Here is a 24,487-nt window from a genome sequence, read left to right as displayed (position 1 = left end):
ATTTTAAAGTAGATTGGATTAAAGTTATTGTAAAATGGAGATACATTGTTGAGATATGACTTTAAAGTGATACATCTTTGATTAAAACTTGCAACGCTAGTCAAACTTGCATTAAGATGGAACATAAAAAAAAAGATATTTTGTGTCAAATTATAGACGGGACATTACTTTGATAATTTTTAAAAAATGGACACTTCTCGCATATGAATGATTAGAGGTATCCTTTTGATTTCATGACAATATGAATAATTACGGATGCATTTGAGAATAATTTTCATTATAGAACAGTTTTGACTAAAGCTAATGATAAATGAATATATTACTTCAAAATGATGCAACTTTAGTTAAAATTTATAATTTTAATCAAAGCTATCTTAACTTGGAGAAAAAAAAAGTATTTTGAGTATTAGATTATGGATGAAACATCATTTTGATAATTAAAAAAAAATCACACTTCTAAAAATCTAAATAACAAGGAGTGTCTTTTATTTATTTATTTTTGCCTATTTTATTTATTTTCATGTTGGTTGGACTCGGAGTCTATGAAATCCTAATGGACTAAAGGTGAAGAAAAAAGTCCATTGGTCACCCTAACCGAGTCGAGCAACACAGTAGATTGATCACACTATACTAGGAATATTTAAACATTTAATTATTACAAAACTTATTATTATTATTTATTTCTTATAGCATTCTTGAATCAAATTTAAAACTTGATGCTTCATATATCCTTTATTTGATCAACAAATTCAGGAATGTTTATGGCTATTGTATTTTTTAAAATCTATTTTATTTCCAAATAAATTAATTTTTCCTTTTTTTGTATAATTTAGTTATAAATCAAACGCATCAATGACTTTCGGAGCTCATGTGCACCATGCACAGCATTGCACATAAAAGTCATTGACACAGACAAATTCATCGAATCCTCTACTGTCACCTCGCCTTCTCAATGCTGGTGAGTCATCAACGGCCTCTCTTGTCACTGCAGCTGCCTCACTCGTCGTCCCAAACCAAAACAATGGTCACCGAGGGAATCGTGATATGGCTGTTCACCCAGAGCTCCCTCAGAAAGCTTGATTCGAACAGATAGCTCCCTGCAGTCCGCTCACTGTACCACACCGAAAACCCTCCCTCCCTCCCTCACTGACCTCAATGTCATTAAATAGTTTGCTCCTCTTACCCATGCATATCATGAACCACGACAAGCAAATCTTTAGGGATCTGTGCATTCAACATCATGACTTCTCATCCCCGCAGTTCATCAAAGTTTCTCAGAATAGTTTAATTTTGGAGACTTTCTCAGAGCCACAAACTGGAATGGCACACGAGGTCTTGCTCTATTGCTAGTCAAAGATTTGTCTGACATGCTGTAGGAACATTCAGAACAAGCAAAAAAGAAAGAAAGAAAGAAAGAAAGAAAATACTTGGTAGCTCTTGATCGTGATGCCTTTCAATTGTCTGCTAATTTTATTGACTGAAAATATAAATCATTGAGAACTACTTGACTCAGGAGCTCTTGTCCTTGTTCTGCCACTTGCAAGAGGAGATCAGTGCCATCGTCCTGATGGCACAGCGAGGAAAACAACAATGTCAGTTTATGTGTAGCCATGTAATTTGGAATTTTCCTGAGAAGTCTTTTGTTGGAGTGATTGAGGAAGAAGTGAAAGAACCTGAAGAAAGGGTAGCATGGGCCCTTGGCCTTGCATCAGCAAAAGGTGCCCGGAGTTGTCCATCACAGGGACTTCATCGGGAGCTGCTAGGTGAATTGGCACAGATCGGCCTGGCCTTGAGGTTTGTGGCACGCTCCAAGTTCTCTGACATCAAAGGTTCCACATCCATCAAAATCACTTAAAGGAAATCCATATTGCTATTGCTAAATAGTTTTGTTTCAGAACCTGGTGCTGATCCACACTGCCAATGAGCTCCTCGCCCAAGTGATGGCTCGCCAATGCAAGCTTCATGGTGAGAAACTGTGCAAATGGAAGTGTATGTTAAATTCTAGTTAGAGCATATCATCAAACTGCATGCATGCAGGATATTTGATCACCTCAACTTGGTGTTGCATGGTCTGCACATAGTTGATTATCTCATCCAGCATCAGAGCCTTTCCTGTAACCTTGTGATCATGAAAAGAAACAACTGCTTACAATCGCTAACAAGGGAAGGGAAAAAAAAAAGAAATGGCAGGTAAAACAATTACCTTGTCACAACCAGGTACAAGGCCTTGCAGAAGCTTCATCCTCTGACTAATTTTCTCCCTTCTGACCTGATCATAATCATAAATCATTCGAGAATACAAATGATGAGAATCTGCGAATTGCTGAAACAAATTCAACACCATGCAGGTTTCGAAGACTACCCTTTCTGCAAGGCTGTGGCTATCAGTTGCCTCACCTCTCCTGGCTCTCACATGGATGTACCCACTCGATGCCTCACTCTTCTTCTCAGCTTTTCCAACCGTGTCTTTCTTTGGGTCCTAATGACAGAAAGAGCTATGAATCGATGATGGCTTGGCAATAAAGTGTTTTTCAATGGCTTACCTGTGTTTCATTGTCTTGCTCAAAGCTCAAGCTGGTGGCATCTCTGCTCTTTCTCTTCTTTTTCTGAGAAGCCATGGCAGTGCCGACTGTGTTTGTAGTCTCACTCTCTCTTGAGGTCTTTGGAAGTGGAGCTTGTTGATGTTGATATGGAAAGGCTGACATCTTAATGCAAGACCATGAAAAAAGTGGGTCCTTTTTTTTTTTTTTCAGAAATCTCATGCAATGGTTTCTTGGTGACATCTTTTGCATTGCTATAAATAGACATTGAACGCAGTCTGAGACACAATGGACAAATTTGCTTACTTTGTAATCGGTGCCATCATCATCATCTCTCCTTCCTCAAAATGTGTGTAGCATCCTCTTGCGTTGTACTTTACTGTTTGATGGCAATGGCAGCGTCGACAGCTGAGAAGGTGGGCTAGGGGAAGAGACTGTGTGCATTGTTTTAGTGTTGAGGGGTAAGCCCTTGATTTATGATCTTTTTGTTCATTGGCCTGTGGACCTTACCTAGCCTCCAAGTGTCAGGAGTAGCCCTTTGACTCTTGAGATTGGAAGAGATAGCTGTTGGTCATACTAATTTTGGCAAAAAAAAAAAAACAAGTTTTAATTATCCATATTAAAATTATTCATCTTTTAAAAATAATCGAAACAGCATCACTCATAATTTAATATTCAAAATACATCTCCAAACTCTGAATAAGTTTAAATGAAAATTACTCGCATGGCTTAGAATAATGTATTTTTATAGAGTAATTTTAGTTAAAACTATTCTAAGTGGTGTGTAATTTTGACAAAAAAATTTTCAAAGTGGAACATAATTTTTTTTTTCAGATATCAAATCAAAGTGGAATTGTTTTGATAACTTTTTAAAGGGGTCAAGGGACATCTTCGAAGTAGTTTGACGGATGAATAAATATAGGAATGAATATTGATCTATCGTTTTGCTTTTTTATTCAAATGAATGAAAAAAAGACAGAGGAAGAAAAATAGAGGAATGAACATTTGTATTTTTTATTTATCCTTTCGTGTAGTTCAACCCATGTGATTTTTATCATCCTATTTTGCCTGAATGCTTAATTGACTAAATTGACTTATTCAATCTACTCAACTAATTCAATTGTCATGTATTGTCAGCTCACCCAAACCTCTTGAATTAATCGACCCAACTATAACACTTGGTTATTTGTACCATGTAGCCTATCTAGGTCATCTAGCTCAACTAGGCTAATAAATCAATCTATCCCAACTAGTTTATAAGTTTGTTTGTCCTATCTAACTCATCCAAATAAGTTGATCAATTGGTCAACTGAACTTATCCAACTAGTTCAGCCTAGCTTAACAGCTCATGCAACATGATATGCCTACTCAACTAATTCAACTTGACCGAACTGGCAAATTCAAAATTTTAAAATTTTATCTTCTTTAGCATACATTCGCTCAGTCTTTACTAGAAATCCATTTTGTCAAGCATAGTACTGTTCTATTAGGTTCTTTTGTTTCACATCATATTTTCTTAGAAACTACTTTTAAATTTTTTGGTGTTTAATAAAGTGGAGAACTATAACTAATAAAAAATTATCATTGAAAAATTTTCTTTTTAGTTACAAGTATTGTTTAAAGAAGATGAGCAAGCCAGTCTAATTAGGTTGTTGTATAGACTTAATTGATTCTTGTAGGTTAACTGATTTAAGTGGGTGGTTAGTCTGATTAAGTGGTTGGATCAGACAATTTACTTGGGTTGGACTAGTTTGTTCAGATGAATAGTAGGTGGCTCGCATGAGGCACACAAGTTGATCAGTGTGAATGAGTTAGGGAACAAATAGATTGGTTGACGAGTCAATTGATCTTGTTGATCTAGTCAAAAGAGACGGTGATTGGTTGACCAATTTAGTCAACTATGTTGAGATCAGTCTAGTGTGTGGCACGTGTTTACACGTATAATAATCGTACATAGCGGAAATAAAATAATAATTAAACTTAATTATTACAACACTCGTAACGTATACATGCAAATATAACAGACACAAGGCATGACTAAATTTAAAATTTTTAGAATAATAAATATTCTATGTGTACCTGGTGGTGTATGACGCTCAGCGGAAATAATATCAATCGAGCTACCCTCATCGAAGTTCCGCCTCTACTGGTGATCCACGCCAAGTATTCTTTAGGATGGCTTTCGAAACCACGAGTTGTGTCACCGTTTTTAGTACTAACCGTCGAACAACAACGGTCGATGCGAGAGAAAACTCTAATAACGTAACAATACACGTTGCATTCGTTTCCGGGGCTTTCTATGTTAGAATTAGCCCATAGTGTCAATTCGGACTGAGTTGGACTCGAGTTGGACTCAAGTCAACTCAGATTGTGTGAGACTCGAGTTGGACTCAAGTCACACAAGCTAATTCGAATTCATCAAAAATGATTATCATGCATGAGATGCATGATCTTCCTTAAAAGAAGAGAAAGATTATCATGCATGAGATGCATGATCTTCATTAAAAGAAGAGAAAGATATTCATGCATGAGATGCATGAGAGTTAATAAAATATTAATTCCTTAGATTACTAAAAGCCAAAAACCCTTCATCCCATGGTGGAATATAAAAATGGGTGAGAGGCTCTTGATGAAGGAGTTCTTGATGCTCTTGATCTCCCTCTTCCTCTTCTCTTCTACCACCTTGGCTGAACCCTATCTTGTGGCTAGCACCACAGTTTGGTTCTTCTCCATCTCAGTGTTCGTGTGGATACCGTGGAGGCGTGAACACACTGATCGTGCTGAGATCCGTGAACCTTTGAAGGCAAGAGTTGCTGTCGGGATTGCGAAGGGCTCGCATCAAAGGTAACCTCGATTCTAATAGGCAGAATCGTCAAACGAGTATATTTTTCACATGGATCTTTTGGAGGGATCCTGTTTTTCGCTACGTATATATGATTAAAATTGTTTGATGACGCATATAGATCCCTACATTCTAACTATTATCGAGAATCAAATTTCTAGATATTAAGAAAAGGAAAAAAGAAGGATCGGAATACTTTTTGAAAAAATATGGAAGATCACCATAGGCACACGTGTTCCGACGATGAAACCCTAACAGCTACCCGAGGTCCTAGAAATCGCAACTTCTCCGACCAACAAAATAATCCGACGGCAACTCCTTTGGTGAGCAATCTGGCAGCAGACCCTCCTCCGGCGGTGAAATCTCTAGCAGAGCTGAAGGAAGTAGCGGCGAAAATCCTTGGGAGAGAGTCCCTATAGTGACCCAATCTCTATCTGTCAGACTCAAGTACAAGACTATGTTATGTACAGAGTCTCAATGACATACAACTTACACCTTACCACTAGGGATGTCGCTATGATGTGACCATTTCATACATATTTTTATATGCATTATGTCATAAACTAAACATAGACATTAGTTTGCATATATTTCTTACCTTCATTAATTTTGCCAGCATTAGGACTAGTAGAAAAGTTCATATGCCCTAATGCGATATTTTAACTTCACTCCTAGCCTCCTCTGGATTTGACGTAGCCTCTAGCAATGTCAAACATGTGAGTGAGTGTAACATATTAGGCATTAATAATTTCTCCTTAGTTGGGATCCACTTAGATGAGAATGAAATCTTGTCCTGGAGACGAGAGAACCATCCTCAACCGAGTAGGTAGCAAAGGATAAGGAGGATGACATTGACCAAGTTGACCTCTTTCAGATTCCTCCTCCTCCACCTTTACCTCCTATCACTCTAGGCAGAAAGTAACCAGACTTAAGGAGGTAGCTGATGAGTGTAGGTTATATATGATTTCTAGTCTTGTTTAACGCTTATCTAGTTGTAATTCATTGCATATAATCTAATTTATCAGACCTTATTCTTTTATTATTACATGTTTCTACTCTTTTGCTCGAAAATATTTTCTTCATATATTTTTGATTGACAGGATATAATTCAAAGCTAAAACGATGCATATTTGATGGTGGAGCAAGAAGTGAATAAAAGAGACTCGCACTGGCCATGCTCGTCATCACGGACAGGTCACTTATGCAGCAAACACGAAGAAATGGAGGGAAAGGAACAACAAAGCAAAACATGGCCGTGCCAAACCAGGCACGGTCGTGCCTCACATTCCTAGGGCACATACACGACGAGGTCACTCCAAGAAGCACGACCGTGTCCCCCTATAGATTGAAGATAGCTCTAGGCCGTGCCTACCAGGTACGATCGTGCCCCAAACGAAGGAACTAGATCAGTGGTCATGCCTACCAAGCACGACCGTGTCTCATTACATAATCATGCCAGTCTGGGGCTGTGCTTATAAGGCACGGTCGTGTCCCAGTAACAGAGGTGCTAGTAGCTGGAGTCGTGCCTATGTGGCACGACCGTGCCTCTTTCCAGGTCGAAGCCAGCCCAAGGGTGTGCCTATTAGGTACGACCGTGCCTATATCCAGATCAATACCAGCCTAAGGTCGTGCCGATGGAAGGCTTGAGGCATGCTTCTGGGCACTACAAGAAAATTATCATATACCCACGGTAAGTTTTAGCTACGCATATACAAACTGTATGTAAATGTAATATATAACCACAGATATATGACATCGTCACTATAAGTTATAGGGATAGATATCAATACTGGGACTATTGGATGTCTATACCTACACTTATATTTTATTGTCACTATAAATTTTTTTACTGTGGATATAAGTAGCATATACCTATACTTATAATTTACAGTCACTATAAGTTTCACTATTATTATAAATAATTTTTAATGATATTTATCAAAATAAATTGTTTAAATATTAAAATATCATATTAAATTATTTATGATGATAAATTTTATTAATAAAAAATCAAATCATAACCTAAACGGTTCTCTAAAATATTAAATGCAACCTATTTTAATTATTTATATATTTAAATTTTTAAATAAAATATTAATATTTTTAATGTTAAGCCTTTATATATATCTACACTTTTTTAAATATATTTTTTTAAATTTTACACTATACCTACACGTTTTTAATATTACGTTAGAGTTTTCACAAAATTTCGTCGCCTTTTCATCGGGTTCAAATCGGATTCAATTTGGCTCGATCAGGTTCAAGATCAGCTTGGTTCAGATCTCGAGCTTGAATTAGGTTCAATTGGGCCTGGTCCAATTAAGCCCGATGCAGCGCATAGGTTATAAGGATCAATCGGTTCAGCGAGAAAAACGGGGGCTCCGCACTGTCATTTCTCATATCCCAGATTACTGTTCTTCTTCTCCGTCTCCGTCGCCTCCATCTCCATCGCGCACCTTCTCCGATCATCGCCTCCATTCTTCTTCCCGGACCGCTACAGCGCAACGACGGCCAGCGTCCACGAAGGTCGGCGAGCGCCGACCATCCATTTCCCTCTCCTGTAGTTTGTGCTCTATCGCTGTGAGTGATTGTTCCAGCGATGGTGGCCGGGGACAGCTCGATCTTCCGCATCCACAGAAGCGCCGGAGGTAGCCGGTCCCTATCGGTGATTGTAGCAGGGAAACCACCAGTCCTCTTTCTCTTCTCCTTAGTTTGGTACCAATTAAGGGAAGATTCTAACCCTAACCCTAGTTTCATTACTCTTCTTTAGCTGCTGTTAGCTACATCTAGTTAGACAAACCCCTCCTGTTTTTCCTTGTTTGTTGATTCAACTTGCATGAGTGTTAATGAGGTTGTTTTGATTCGTTTGTGATGGTATTGAATTGGTATTAGTTGATTGAATCAAAGAACCCTTAGGTGTTTTGTTGATTTTGTTATTTGATATGTTGGATGAATCTAGTTTGATTTTTTAATGCTTCTTGTTTCAACTTCTCACATCTCTTGAGAGGTGTTAATGGTGACCTGCAAACATGTTTAAATCAGTATGTGGATTTTTCATCTATCATTCTATTACAGCACTATAAGTTATGGTTGATTTATCAATTGTTATGCCCAACTAAATGAGTGTTTTTTTTGGCCAGTAGTGCCCTATTTTTTTAGCATTCCATTGACAAATCTGTTATTTCCTTGCCACTCAACTACTAATTCTTGAATCATGAATTTCTCTTATTAGCATTTTGTAGTTGTAGGACTTGCCAATGAGCTTACATGGTATGTATAATCAGAACATATATATTGGACATATCATGTAATTATCATTATGTATGGTATGAAAGACATTCTCAAATAACATTTTAGAATTTTGATGTCTCAGCTTAGTTGTTATAGTGCATCAAACCATTGTCTTTAGGGACCACTTAAATTTCAATAATTTCTTTTGGCAAACAATCTTGCCAAAGGAAATAGCATTGTTAAGTTGATCAGTGGCTATATGCTCTTTGGTGCGTGCTTCAGTTAATCTCAAAGAAGTTTTTATACTTTCACTGTAGTTAATTTTTTGTCATAGTTTTTGGAATTCAAAATTTTTCCATCCTGATGGTTGATCTTCCTTTTTGGCTCTACAACCTGTATCAAAACGCATGGAAGAGCAAGGGCTTGAGTTCCTTCAATTTGCTTTTCGATGGTTTAATTGTCTCCTAATTCGTGAGGTTGGTTTTGTATTAAAGTTGTGTCCTTGATGAATATACGATCATTTGAGTTGCTAATTAAGATTTATAACTTTGTAGATCCCTTTCCACCTTGTTACTCATTTGTGGGATACTTATCTTGATGAAGGAGATTCTGGGCACGTGAGATCTATCCCTATTTAGGACAGTGTAAAGAGGGAGAGATGTGCTTAGGGTTTTGCCGTAGAAATTTATTGTTCGATCGTTGGAAATTATCACCGATTATCGGATAGGTTTTCTGGTCCTGTCAACTTCCTGAGAGCTTACGAAGCTTCGGGAGGTTAAAATCATCTATCTCGAAAAAGTTGTCAATTATTTATCTGTTATCGGCGGTCGATGGTCTGCTACACAAAAACTATATCGGGAATATGATTCTCGGTGATAGTTCGAGGGCCGGTTGGAATGATGTGACACACGCTGTTGCGTGGTTTCCGGAATGAGTTCGTCGATCGTCATTGATCATCGGCTAGTACCGAAGACGATGACGCGACTCGTGGTTTCCAAAGTCTGCAGACGAGAGCTTGGCGTGGATCACCAATAGAGGCAAGACTCCGACGAGTACCGCTTGATTGATGTCAACATTGTAACGACCCGACCCCTTGGGCAGCCCAACTGGCGGCCCAATCGGCGGTCCCTTAGGCGGCCCAACTAGCAGCCCCCTTGGCCTGACCCATGTCGTCAATCGACGACCTCGGCCGTGTCGTTATACTCACTAGGACTTTCCCACCCCTGGCCAGTGGATTTTTGCCTCCCCCAGGATTCGAACTCTACACCGACTATAGTACTAGAGTTTATGAATCCTAGCCAAGTGAACAACTTTTCTCACTTGGCTACTAGATTCATAGAAACTCACAGAACTATAGTCGATTTTAGAGTTCGAATCCTGGGGAGGCAAAAATCCACTGGCCAGGGGTGGAAACTCCTGGTCACCCGACACGGCCGAGGGTCGTCGATTGACGACATAGGGGTCGCCAAAGGGGCTGCTAGTTGGGCCGCCTGCGCGAACCAGCCGAGTTCGGGCCGCCCAAGGGGCCGGGTCGGGCCAAAAAAGCCCGCTCCTTGAAACGACCCGGCCCCTCGGCCCCTTGGGCGGCCTCTAGCGGCCCAATTGGCGGCCCAATCGGGGTCCCTAGGCGGCCCCGACTTGGCGGCTCCTTGGCGACCCCTATGTCGTCAATCGACGACCCTCGACCGTGTCGTTCAACCACTAGGACTCTCCCACCTGTGGTCAGCGCAACTGGGCCTCCCCCCAGGATTCGAACTCTAGACCTCCAGGATAAGTACTAGGTTTACTCAATCTACAACCAAAGTGCAGAGCTTCTCACTTGGCTATCAGGATTCATAAAACTCTAATACTTATCCTGGAGGTCTAGAGTTCGAATCCTGGGGGAGGCAAAAATCCACTGGCCAGGGGTGGAAAGTCCTAGTGAGTAACGACACGGCCGAGGGTCGTCGATTGACGACATAGGGGTCGCCAAGGGGGCCGCTAGTTGGGCCGCCTAAGGGACCGCCGATTGGGCCGCCAATTGGGCCGCATTGGACCGCCCAAGGGGCCGGGTCGTTACAATAAAAAGGCGTCTTTTTTATTGTAACGACCCCCGGCCCCTCGGCCCCTTGGGCGGCCCAACTAGCGGCCCAATTGGCGGCTTTCGGCGGTCCTCAGGCGGCCCAACTAGGGCCCCCTGGCGACCCTATGTCGTCAATCGACGACCCTCGGCTCGTGTCGTTACTCACTAGGACTTTCCACCCCTGGCCAGTGGATTTTTGCCTCCCCCAGGATTCAAACTCTAGACCTCCAGGATAAGTACTAGAGTTTATGAATCCTGGTAGCCAAGTGAGCGCTTCTCACTTGGCTACCAGGATTCATAAACTCTAGTACTTATCCTGGAGGTCTAGAATTCGAATCCTGGGGGAGGCAAAAATCCACTGGCCAGGGGTGGAAAGTCCTAGTGAGTAACGACACGGCCGAGGGTGTCGATTGACGACATAGGGGTCGCCAAAGGGGCCGCTAGTTGGGCCGCCTCGGGACCGCCGATTGGGCCGCCAATTGGGCCGCTAGTTGGGCCGCCCAAGGGGCCGAGGGGCCGGGTCGTTACAAACATGGCTCAACGTCGTCATCGCGAGGTACGCGTTTAGAATAATTTACTATTTAAAAAAATTTAATTTCCTGCTATGCCTTGTACACTAGTTATTTTTTATATACATGCATGTGTTATAATAATTACTGTTAATTATTTGTTTTATTTCTGCTGCGCATGTTTGCGAAACATGTAAACATGCACATTGCACCGGGATGATCCCAACATTTCTAATCTTCCACGAGCAAACCTTATCGAGACGACGGTGCCCTGAGCAATCAGAAGCAACCGTAACGCTGTCATAATGTCAGAATCGCACTCAATCAAGGATCAAGAAGCTCCAGCATTTAGGTAACATGTTTTTAAGTGTTAATTTGTAAATCTGATAAATTGTCTTATCGCAATATATTTTGTAATCGTTCAACTTGTTTTCGTAAGGAAACAAGTTTACTAGTCGGAAACGGTCACAGACCGTGGGCCTTAGAGTAGCAGCCTTCAGCTGTGAACCAAGTAAAAAAAAGCTCATGTCTTATGCTCTTTCTCTTTATTTATGTCTTCCGTTGTAGTACTTTGATTTACGCATTTGCACGAATAAATTTTTAAAATCGTGAAAAATGCTAAAGCGTTATTCACCCCCACTCTAGCGCTTTACACGATCCTACATTAGTCATAGCATTAAGGGAATCATGTTCTAATTCAAGAAGTCTTGAGGTCTAATCGGATGGCTTGGTTAGAATCTCTGCATTGGTATAATCATTGAGGAATGGTAAGGAATCCATGATCAATCAACCATAATCTCAAGGAATCCAAAATCCTAGGATCGTTTCTCAATCTTGTCATTTAGTTGATTTCCCTTTGATTAAGGTTTAGGTACTTTAACTCTCTCTCTCTCTCTCCTTCGCCCATCACCTAAACTCGTACGTTCGCAACTCTTTCTGTGCAAGTCAAGTGATTTAATTCTACGGTCCCTGTGGTTCGATATCTTTTATTACTTGACGACACACATACTCTTGCGGGAGCCTATTACCTTCAGCTAAGACTTTTCTGATTATACTATTTACATACTTAATAAACCTTGTTAGATCACAACACAACTTAACTTTGAACATTTACCATTATTAAAACTATGCTCGATTATTTGGTGTTTCCCGCACCAATAATTTGAGATTAGCCTAGTAGAAGAATTAAATTTCTTAGGACTTCAAATCAAACAAATTGAGGAAGGAATCCACGTACATCAAATTAAGCATGCTAAGGAACTCATTAAGAAATTTAGAATGGAAAGTGCCAAGATGTTGTCCACTCCAATGACAACTAATAGAAAGTTGAATCATGATTCATAAGGTAAACTAATGGACTTGAAATATTTTAGGAGTATTATTGGTAGTTTGTTGTATCTTTTCACTAGAAACTTGATATCTTGTTTGTAGTTGACTTGTGCGCTCGGTATCAATCATATACTAAAGAGTCTCATCTATTTTTTTATTATGAGGATCTGAGATATCTAAAGAGTATTCTTAATATAGGTCTTTTGTATCCAATGACACGATGCACTAATTTTGGTTGGTTACACTAATTTCGATTATGCAAGATACAACTTGGATAGGAAGAGTATTAGTGGATGATATATATCAATTTCTTAAATCTTCTTTAATTAGTTGAAGCAGTCAGAAGCCATATTTTTGTATTGCATTAGCATTATCCTCAAGCAAGGCTGAGTATATGATGATGGGTGGATTTATTACATAATTGCTTTGAATGAGACACACACATGAGGATTATGGACTCAATTATAAAATATCTAAGTGTTGTGTGATAATGTGAGTATCATCAATTTGACTAAGAATCTAGTGCATCACTTTAGGATAGAGTACATTGAAGTGAAAATATTATTTTATTAGAGATCGTGTGACAAAGGCAAATATAATGTTTGACTATGCGAAATCTAAGTTTAGCCTTGTTGATATTTTCACTAAGCCTCTTCTTGAAACCTAATTTAGCACTCTTCCAAGAGAGTTTGATATGTTCTTTATCAACTAGGATACTCACTTTATGAATACATGAATACCTAAAATATAACTATACCTTTATTATATCTTACAAACAATTTAGGAGAACATGATTTGTGCATTGACATCATGTGAGATGTTAGAAAGATGATTTTGATTAAGAATGCTTCTTTCTATATTAATTTGAGCCAAAATGACATCAAATGAATGAATCATGAAAATGATCAATCACTTAGAAAAATTTATATTCAAATCATGTGCATATAATCTAAAGATTATAGTTGAAAATTTTAATTCAAAATGAATTTCAAAAGGTTTTTAAAAACCAAGAAATAATTTTGAACTAGTACTCTTGGATGATACAAAACTTGAAAGTTAAATTTTAATTTTTTTTTCATAGTTTTCAATTTTATATTAATCTTGAAAAATAAAGTTTATTTTTCATAAAAACCTTTTTTCTATGGTAAAACATGTGGATTCGTGAAGTTTTATAAATTTGAGACACTTGTAAAATTTTATAATTTTTTAAGATTTTGGCTGATTAAATTATTTAGACTTTAGTTCTATGGTAAAACAAGTGGATTCGTGATTTTTTATAAATTTGAGACACTTGTAAAATTTTATAATTTTATAATTTTTTAAAAGATTTTGGGTGATTAAATTATTTAGATTTTAGTCGATTAAATATCGATTGATCTATTGGGCAGTCAACAGTGTAAAAAATATGTTTCAGTAGATTTTTTTCTTCTTTGGCTGCAAGCAAAGTATCTTAGGCAACCTACCATTGTTGGTCAATTTACATGTTTTTTTTTCAAATTCAATCTCCCTGTCAATCACACACTTTATTGCTCTCCTCCTTCATCGTTATTAAATTAGTCGAGAAAAGCCGCATAAAATGCCCCCCGTCAATGGCTGTGCGGGCAATGTACCTGAACGAATCATTATGCACGGCGTTGGTAAAGGTCAAGCATTTTCCAACCAAATCGAAATAATTCAAATTAATTTGTATGTGTATAATTAAAAATGGTTAAATTAACTATAGTCGTCAATTTGAATTAGTCTACCGGGTTGGTCCATCCTGCCAAGTATTTTAGACGGATTGGATTGAAATTTTATCAATCCATTTTAAAATGAGTTCAGATGGGTTAGCCCGTCTAGACCTGCGTGGGTTGGCTCACGGCGGATTTAGGTTGACCCGCGAATTGAGAAAGTTTATTTATTTATTTTAAAATTTAAAATTAAAGTAGAAAACTCAATGAATTAGTGGGTTTGATTCATTTAAATTACAATTCAAGTTTAAAAATTATAATTCAAACTTAAAAATTTCAACTTAATCAATTTAAATTATAATTAAAATTTAAAATTTTTAATATTTTTAGTATTTTTTATTTTTTTAACAAGCTCGCAGATTGGTCCGCCTAATCCGCGGCCCGCCTTGAATTGGATTGGATTGGAGATTTCGTAATCCACCGAATTGGTGAGTCGGCCCATCCCGCCCCACCATATAATGGGCCCGCTATGAGCTGGCCCGCCCTGTCATAGATTGACCCGTTTGACGACTCTAAAACTAACTATCATATTTACGGTTTGCTTGGCCAATGTTGTCCATTTTTTAATGCCCCATTAAGGAACTGCTTACCACTCAAATAAGTTAAGTTCTAGAAGAGTATCTACGAACCCTTCTTATAGCCATTGAATTCATTTCATTTTTGCTATTAAAATGTTTTTTTAAAGATTTTTCCCCCTTTTTTGTTTTTTAAAGAAAATGCTGTGCGGCAGCACTCAGCAGCAGCGAAGCGTACCGGTTTGGGTTAATGTTACATGGTATTCTTCAATTTATAATTTTGTCTCTAAGTTTGTAGTTATTAGCGGAAACAAGATTCAGTTAATTGAAGCTTCTATTGTTGGGGTGGCATTCTTGTGGATAAAGAGGCGAAGGAGGTCAAATACGAGAAACTCGAACCAAAGGGAAATTATATAAAAGAGAAGCGTGTCATGAACTTTCCATTCGGTTCCGCTTCCCGCTCCATTGCAGAACTCACGTGCGGTGACCGGAACCCCGCGTCTCCCTCCATCCCCCGACGCCCTCCGCCGTCGCCGTACGCTCCTGCATCGGCATGCGGACGCAGTGAGCCGCATGGGTTGCCTTATTGGTAAGCTTACCACCGGAGACGTTCCCCATCCCGTCGCCGCAACCGCAACCGCCTCCACCTCCACCGAGATCCCCGCCGCCAGTAGCGCCACCGCGGAGAAGAAACCCGACTCCCTTGTTACCCATCTGCCTGCGAATCCGCCGCCTCCCCCTCCACGCCGACTCTTCACCTCGTACTCTCCTGGTGACTCTCCCGCGTGGCCTGCCTGGCTCTCCGCCGCCGCCGCTGACGCCCTCGACGGCTGGCCGCCTCGCCGCGCCGACTCTTTTCAAAAGATTGAGAAGGTGAGCGATTTTCGACCGAGAGGAAAAATTGGGGAAACAAATTGTGGATTTTAAGAAATTCAACGCGATTTTCCTTTTTAATGTTTTTATTCGTTCGGTGGTTTCTAGATTGGGTCGGGCACATACAGCAATGTGTACAAGGCGAGGGACCTGGTGACGGGGCGGGTGGTGGCGCTGAAAAAGGTTCGGGTGGAGAGCGTGGACTCGGCGGAGAGCGTGGGGTTCATGGCGCGGGAGATCGTGTTGCTCCGCCGCCTCGACCATCCCAATGTCATCCGCCTCGAGGGCCTCGCTGTGTCGCGAGTTCCCACCTCGCCCTCTCTCTACCTCATCTTCGACTACATGGAGCACGACCTCGCCGGTCTCACCGCGCTCCCCGGCTTCAGCTTCAGTGAGTCCCAGGTGCGTTTTGCCCCCAAAACTCTTTCTAGTTACCAGATCGCATTCCGGTAAGAAACAGTTGATTTTGATACAGGAAATTCCTAGGGTTTTGCTAAGTTCCTATCGGTAATTGCCTTATCTTAAACTACAAGGATGGTTCGTTTTCCTTATTGTATCTCGATAGTAATAAATTAATGTTCACCATCTTTGTGTTAAAGTTTGGATTTTCTGTTAATCATTTCATTTAGCATATATTCTTCATTTTATCAGTTGATAACTTGATAGTCCTCTGTTTTCCTTTGTACCATTACAGGTCAATAATCTTTCTTGGGGTTGGTTTTAGTGGTTAGGTAAAGAATGCATCTTTGATGTACCATGTGTTTTAGTCTTAATCGCAATAGTCCCTTGAAATTTTTTATTTATAATATGCTTTTTTTTTGTTTGCTGAGATCATTTATTTGAATTCAACTTTTAGGCTTCTTCTACAATGAGCATGAGATGGTCCTTTGCCATTTTTTTCTTTTTCAATGTGAAAGCTAAAGCTTAACAGCCTACTAATCCATCCGAATTCATATCTAAAATAACAGACATGTGAAGGAATCCATTGATTCTTCTAGATTAGATCCTATCTACTTTGATTATAGAAAAGCCTGCTTCAGTTCAAACCAATGAGCTTAATGAAACTAAATTTATGTTTTAAGGAGTAATCTACTAAAATGAGCTCAATTGTTAATTTTAGTTTCATAATTGAATTTACTCATCATAAACTCTGTAGCAGCTTCCTGCTTCTTAACCTTTATCTAAACGACAGGTCAAATTCTATATGGAGCAACTATTCTCTGGGCTCGAGCATTGTCATAGCCGAGGTGTCTTGCACCGTGATATGAAGTGTTCAAATTTGTTACTTACCAAAGAAGGAATTCTTAAGATTGCAGATTTTGGACTAGCTATTTCTTATGATCATAACAACGTAAAGCCAATGACAAACAGAGTCGTAACCTTGTGGTACCGGCCTCCAGAGTTGCTTCTAGGTGCAACTCATTATGGTTTTGGTGTGGACCTGTGGAGTGCTGGTTGCATTTTGGCAGAGCTTCTTACTGGGAAACCAATACTCCCTGCAAGAACTGAGGTTTTCTCTCATTTTCATTAGAAAATAATATAATAAGAAATTAAATGTGGCAACAACATATTATATTATCTTCTATTTGTAACTCCTCTTGGTGTGAATTCTTTTTCCTGCAGCTTAACTGTAGAGACAGACTTAACTTTAGTGTTTTTAGGATAACGTCATGAATTATCTGCCAAGCTTGTTTCTTGGAGCCCATATCCATATCATTTGCAATCAGTTTAAAACATATTTTCTGTGGCTTATGTAGGTGGAGCAGTTGCACCGCATCTTTAAGTTATGTGGAACCCCATCAGAAGGCTATTTTGAGAGATTAAACTTGCAGCAGAAATCTTCTTTTAGATCTTATAAGCGTTGTTTATCAGAAACGTTTTCAGATCTTTCACCTTCTGCAGTGGCTCTTCTTGACAAGCTTCTTTCACTTGATCCACTTGCGAGAGGATCTGCAACTTCTGTCCTCAACAGTGATGTTAGTGCCTACATCCTCACTTATTTCCATTTGCTTTATTATTAGATATGAAATCTCAGTAGTCACATATACAAAATTATACAAATTTTCTGGGAAACTATAATTACTCAGAGCCAGTATCCCTGGAATAAAGACAGAAGATCAAAAAATCAATTCCTCATATGACTTGCAAGTACTGAAAGTGAAATATTTGCCAAATGATCTTTTTACCAGCCAAACTAACTGAAAAGCCTATGTGCAATGACAAACTCAATTAATGAACTATATGAATCATTATATCTAGGGAGCGTCAATTTACTAGCATGACAATGGATAAAATGATTAAAGTTATGCACCACTTTCGGGGGATTTTTAGGACAATTATTTCAGTAGAGAACGATAGAGCACATTTCATTGTAATTGCTCTGTGACCTTTGGCTTGCAGTTCTTCAAAACAAAACCCTATGCGTGTGGTCCATCTAGTTTACAACAATATCCCCCAAGCAAAGAAATGGATAGACGTCAGAGGAAAAGCAGACATAAAAGGTGAATGTTATTCTCCTTTCCACTTATTAATTAACTTTATGGACCAAAAATTTTATATACATTTTTTGTTAAAATTTTATGAACAGGCAACAAAATATCAATACAAAAGATGGTAAATCCAAATACAGAATCCGATTGCACGATAAAAATTACCGAGGACCAGGAGCTCCAATAGCCATTGCCAAGGTGCAAGCAGAACTTGATGTGAGTATTCTGCAAAATTCTTTTGCTTATTAAGCCCGAGTCAAGTAGATCTTTCTCTTTTACAAATTATTCATGAAGACTGTAATATTGAAGTTGACCTAATTCACTTGCTTAAGTTGTATCCTTTTTTTAAAAATCTATTTATCAATTTTTCTTTACTGTTATTTGCAAACTTTCTGGGCAAAGCAGTGAAGTTCTACAAGGCGGACTTAAATTCATTAGCTGAGGCAAGTGAATTTTGAGTAGGTGATTTAGGTATCAGATAATAGTCTGACTGATATAGGTACAGTTCATTCTGTTTTCATATCACTTGTAGAAGTAAAAAAAACATAGCAGAAACCAGATTTAAGCTCGCTGAAGAAGCAACAGAATAGGCACACGCAAAGTGCAACAAATCTTAGGCCTGACATTACATTGAGTTCTATGATAATCAGGCAGTAACTTATTTGCTACAAGCTAACAGGATTGATTTTGTGTTGCATCAACATTGTGAGAATATTCACAGTTAAATCTAACAAGGATAGAAATTTAAAACAATAAGCAATTAACTTGATTCTCAAGGGCCTTTTTTTCCCTTTAATCTCATCGGAAATTTTTTCCCTTTGTTTCTTCTCTCCAGCGTCTGAGATGGATGGCCAGTGCAAGTGTCACAAAAATAACTGAAAAATTCCCACCACCTCATCTTGACGGAGCAATTGGAATCACCATGGACTCGTCGTATGATGAATCTTTTGTCAGTATGGATGAATCATTCACATCAGCAAGGGTGGTGCCATCGAAAACTGCTGGTAGCATGCATATAACTTCAACGGACCAAACGAGTTCTTTGAGAAAGAAGAATGGAAGCAGAAAAAAACATAAGATGGCTCCTCCTGGATTTCTCCTTGGATCGTTTACTCCATATCTATTGGGCAATTTCAGTAAGCACACCTGACTACACAGGCAGGAGGGAATCAACTATTGATTGCTGCAATGTGAATCGATCCAGCTTTCATAGATAATATAAGGTAGCTGAAGGTTGATTCAAGTTAGGACATGTAAATTCTGCAGTTCTCCGCCTCCTCACCTACAGTATATTCAAGTTTACGACTCATATACAAAATATAGCATGGCACATACTGCAATCTTGCTAAGATGGGCTCTATGATGTACAGTTTTTTTATTTTATTCATAGAACATGATTGTTACAAATATTACATTTTCATTATAGAGAGAATAAAAATATAATTCTTCATCCTTGTGACAAGCAGTAACTATTATCATCATTGTATGATGTAGTTTTAATAAATCAAATCTGATGGTTATTATTTATCAGCGATCTAGGTCTGAAAATTACTCACTTGGAACTGGTTTTGGTTTGAATTTCCTGAGTAAGGCCTAGTTTTCTCCAAGTGGGTCTCCATAACCACTGGCAAGTCATAGAACTCATGGCAGCCGCAACGATAGCTTTGGTAGTTGTTGAATTGGATGCAACCAAACACACAAAATGAAGATTGTAAATAAATCACAAAAGATCCCAAATGCATGTGAAGTGCCCTCAAAGCACCAAAGAACTAGGCATCCCTCGAGGCCTTGGAATGGCAAGAGAAGAGAGAGGGTCAACAAGGAAACTGAATAGGGAAAGTAGAAATGATGAAAATTACAAGGTAAGGTAATAAGCAAGATAATAAACTTCACATGTGCACTGCAATGTAATGATATAAATAAAAACTGCATTGCATGAAAATTAACATGTGAGTGTGACTATTAACCAGCTAATACCTGCTAAAGTATAGCAATCGATAAAGCATAGTTTGGGCCATATATGTGTTACCCCCTGCACTCCCCCTTACAATGATAGGGTGTGGAAACATGTGCACACTCTACTTGGATGCAATTAACAAAGGTAGACTAGGAAGAGAAACCTCTGTAAATAAATTGGCCCCTGTTCCGGCTCCTTGCCGATGATAGCCACACCACCAGACAATAGGGGGCCGCGTCAACCTGCCTTTCCACGTCGACGAGAGAGGCCTGCAGAGACAACCACTGAACGCACGAGTTAGCGGGGCGCCGGGAAGTCCCGACGTGGCCACTCCGACGCTCAAGTCAGGCAACGAGAAAAGAAGGGTGTTTAGCGAATTCCACCTGCTCAATTATCATACCTGTGGAGTTTATATAGGAGTAGCAGGGGCGAAATCTTAGGATCTCAGTGTTTATCATTGGCGATGAGGCCGGGATCCTTTCGTTGTCTATCTGACAGTTTCCACTCTTCTGACGGTTCTAACCACAAGGTTTATCTTCTTTGGATGGTTGGGATCATGCCGGACCAAGTAGGGGACTTAGTCTATGCTCCAATTCTCACAGATAAGTTGCTGAGCTTGGTGAAAGGGTCCGCATGGTGATCTGCTGATATCTATTCCATAATTTGAGATCTGGAATGGCTGACTTGGTAGGGGCGGATGGGAGGCACAGGTACTGCTAACCTTGCCTCGGTTGAGGGATTTCCGTAGGGGCGTCCTGAGCTCCTGGCGGGAGTGATATCGGAGGGAGGGCGATACAGAGATCCGGTCATGAGGCGGGCTTACGATGCTGGGACTTTGCCCTGAGGTAGGCCCGTGATGCCGCGACCTCGTCCTGAGGTGGGCATGTGGTGCCGGTATCTTGCCATGAGGTAGGCATGTGATGCTAGGTCCTCGTCATGAGGCAGGCCTATAGGGCTAGGATCTTGCCCTGAGGTAGGCCCGTGATGCCGCGACCTCGTCCTGAGGTGGGTATGTTTTGCCCGTGCCTTGCCCTGAGGTAGGCATGTGATGCCGGTGCCTTGCCCTGAGGTAGGCATGTGAGGCCCGTGCCTTGCGCTGAGGTAGGCATGTGATGCCGGTGCCTTGCCCTGAGGTAGGCATGTGAGGCCAGTGCCTTGCCCTGAGGTAGGTATGTGATGCCGGTGCCTTGCCCTGAGGTAGGCATGTGAGGCCCGTGCCTTGCCCTGAGGTAGGCATGTGATTCCAGTGCCTTGTCCTGAGGTAGGCGTGTGATGCCAGGACCAGCTCATGAGGTAGGCACCTAAGCTTGGGCATGGATCATGAGGTCGGTGCTTCTATGCTTGTCATGAGAGGACGGGATTCATTCATCGTTGATCTGCATGTTGTTGCCCGTGGTGACTTCTCAAGGAGGTTTGCCTAAGATCCGTGCGGGTCTTATGATGCTTAAAGTGAATTGGGTTATGAGCACTGAGGTTTCGAAGGGTTTGGTCGGTATTGTAAGACGAACGTTGATCTACGAAAGAGGTTGGTCGAGGGGTTCTATAAAGGATCGAGCCTAGTCATGAGGTCGGATATGAGGAGATGCGTTATTATTGAGGAACGACCCTCCATATAACGAAGAACTCATCTTGTACACCCAAGTGTATGCTGTCCCCTCGGTGAAGTTAACGTTCCGCCGGATGATAAGATACCTGTGCCCATAGGGGAGGGAGCCCGGACATTTTGCGTGAGGTCCGCACCTACTGGGCTAAAGGAGGAGCTCGTTTCCTAGAGAGATTGGTCTTCCCTACCTTCCTCTTGGCGTCGAGAAAATATTACCCCGTGTTTACTCCGAGTTTCTTGTCCTTCCTCTACGCCACGTGTCTCTTCGTCCCCGGGGGTTTATTTGAGCCGGATCACAACTAACTAATTCTTCCCTTGGTGTCCTTTACAGTTCCCTTGGTGTCCTTTACAGTTCCTTTTTACTACTAACTAATTCTTCCTTTTATGTTCTTGGTAGGGGAAATCATGCTGAGTGCTTCGGTTAAGAAAAGTATGAAATGGGAGCTCACCACTACTGATAGTTGGTGGGTTTCCGAAGATGCTGCTGGCTCTTCTGGAGCTACCTCAGAGCTGGAGGATGCCGCTGTTGGTACCGAGCCAGGAAATTCTGCCGCTACTGAGGAAGCTAGGACCTTGGCTGCGGAGGAAGCTGGGACCTCGACTGCGGAGGAGGCTAGGACCTCGGCCATAGCTACTGCTGAGGATGAAGTGCCCCCACTGGCCCCATCCGAGGACGTTGTTCATTTTTACGTCCCTCTCGAGTCTTTCGAGGGGGGACTTCAGATACAGTGGTGGAGTTGGGTCCTTCTTCGGTGACTGGACCGACCCTAGAGGCCCCCCCTCACTAGGTTTTCCTACCTCAGTGACTGTCAGGGAGACCCGCTCCCGAAAAAGGGTCAGGGAGGCAAGAAAGCAGGTTCCCGCGGCCCTAGGGGGATCGGAGATGGTCATCATCGACATAATTGAGCCTGGGGAGGACCCGGTTACTCTTCCTGAATCAGAGCCTTTGTCGATCTCTCCACTACGATCTGTCCTTCCCGAGCTCCGCACCAAGCGACATTATGATAAGGGCAAGTCTCTAGCCAGCTTCCTCCGAGGATGTCGAAGCTCCTGTGCATCAAGCGGAGCAGGTGAAGCCGAAGAAGTCGCGGGCTGCACGTCCTCCTCGTGCCTCAGTGAGTTCAGAGCCTTCCTCGCAGACCACCCCTTCGGTCCCTGCCGACAATACTCGTGCTTCGGTGGAGGACTACAGGCGCTATGAGACGGAGGTGCTTCCCAAGCTGCCTAATGACTGGCTGTGTCAGCGCATAAACGGATCTTTTGCCAGGGTATTTTTTTATTTCTTTTCTTATTTTCACAACTCACTCCTAACACCGTGGTGATTCCATTGTGTCTGCCCTCAGCTTTTGAAGGAGTACCAGGAATTGGAACGTCGGGTCCCTCCACTAGAATCTGCCAACCGTCAACTTGAAGCTCAGGTGGCCGACCTCCAAGCCTAGTTGAAGACCCCTGTAGTTGAAGCGGAGTTAGCTAGGATTTTGGCCCATGCTGAGACTTCCCGCTTGGAGGCCGAGGAGGCTCGCGCCGAAGTAAAGAGGGCCTCCGCAGAGCTGGCAAGATTGCACAAGGATGCCGAGCTTAGGACCTCCCGTCTCCAGCAACTGGAACAAGAGCTGCAGGCCTCCCGAGCAGTCCTGAAGGCTTCTCAGGGGGAGTTAACTTCTGCTCGACAGGAGGTAACACAATTGAAGGAGGGGCAGGGTAAGTTGGAGGCCGACCTATCCTCTCAACGTAGGCAATGGGAGGAGATTCATAAGGAGCTTCTAGAAAGCATCCAGCAGCGCCAAACCTTGGAGCTCCAGATATCTGAAGAGAAGAATTCACGGGCTCAGTCGTTTTCTGATCATGAGAAGGTATTGGCCGACCTCCGGGAGGAGTTGGCTAGTTTAAAGGGGGAGGAGGAGCGGCACTGGTAGGAGAGGCAAGCTGCCTTCTTGAAGTCGCCCGAGTTTTATGAGATACTGGGAGCTCGTACCAGTAAGATGCTAAAGTATGACTTTGATGGAGCGGGGAAGCAGTTCGTGCGATCGGGCCTGATACCTAAGGGTGCCGACCTAAGTTTCCTGGATCCCCACAAAGTGTGGTATGAGCTTCCGGAAGAGGAGAATCAAGATTGAATGACTGTCTGTCGCATTTAGCTACTTTTGTAATATTGTCTTTTGAGAACTTCTTTGTGTGATGTTGGGCTTAGATTTGGAATCTTGTTTTATGAAGTATTTAGCTTAATTTGTGGATCTTTTTGGCTATAGTTTTTGGGCTTGGGGTGTTAGTGTTGGTCGTTGGTGAGTACAACCATATTAGTGTTCACCTGTTTGGCACTTGTGTTTCTGTAGGGTTCCTGTGTCGTATGGGTGCCCGCAGGGTTTTGGTTATAGCCCTGTCCTTGTTTTAGCTCGTCTGCTCCTCGTCCTTTAATATGTTTTCGGTACCGTAGCCAAGCTTCGCCGAAAACGACCTTGGGTTTGGCCTATACTCCGAACCTTTTCCTTGTTTGTTCGGCTACCTACAGTGGGGGCAGAGCTTTTGTCCAAATCCGCGACCCTTTGTAAGGTGTTCGTCGAGCTCATCCGGCCCTGTAGACACTACGCTTGGCGTGGCTGGGCTCTGGTTGCCTGGCCTACTTTTTGAAACGGGCTGCCCCGTTTGGGCTTTACAACGTACTGGTTTCTCTTATTCTCCCACCATGGAAACCATCCTCTCCCTTGGACTAAGTCCCTTATGAACAAGTGCGCATGGAATAGGTCCGTTAGGTTATTTCGATAACGGTTGAGATATCTCGGATGTCTTAATATAAGGGTTGGCTGACG

At 41.3% G+C, this 24,487-nt stretch overlaps 2 protein-coding genes across 2 annotated transcripts; one reads left to right on the top strand and one right to left on the bottom strand.

Annotated features, from left to right (window-relative positions):
- Window positions 1-1,453: 1,453 nt before the first annotated feature.
- LOC141817314 (transcription factor BC1-like) lies at window positions 1,454-2,705 on the bottom strand. Its single transcript, XM_074704993.1, has 7 exons — window positions 2,544-2,705; window positions 2,363-2,479; window positions 2,204-2,269; window positions 2,051-2,119; window positions 1,899-1,973; window positions 1,674-1,817; window positions 1,454-1,564 (listed from the first exon to the last, which is right to left on the bottom strand). Exons 1-7 carry the CDS (start codon window positions 2,703-2,705, stop codon window positions 1,454-1,456), a joined length of 744 nt encoding a protein of 247 aa, XP_074561094.1.
- Window positions 2,706-15,331: 12,626 nt separating this feature from the next.
- On the top strand, window positions 15,332-19,571 carry LOC141819782 (putative serine/threonine-protein kinase At1g54610). The gene is made up of 7 exons (XM_074707037.1): window positions 15,332-15,631; window positions 15,740-16,033; window positions 16,824-17,141; window positions 17,389-17,607; window positions 18,032-18,132; window positions 18,219-18,336; window positions 18,956-19,571. The coding sequence occupies exons 1-7, from the start codon at window positions 15,332-15,334 to the stop codon at window positions 19,268-19,270; spliced, it is 1,665 nt and encodes a 554-aa protein (XP_074563138.1). The 3' UTR covers window positions 19,271-19,571.
- The last annotated feature ends 4,916 nt before the right edge of the window (window positions 19,572-24,487 follow it).

This window comes from Curcuma longa, chromosome 2, assembly GCF_044706935.1.
Source record: "Curcuma longa cultivar G26 ecotype Majalengka, Jawa Barat chromosome 2, ITB_CL_G26_1.1, whole genome shotgun sequence".
In the NCBI taxonomy this organism is placed as follows: Eukaryota; Viridiplantae; Streptophyta; class Magnoliopsida; order Zingiberales; family Zingiberaceae; genus Curcuma; species Curcuma longa.
This window is presented reverse-complemented; position numbering and strand designations above follow the sequence as displayed.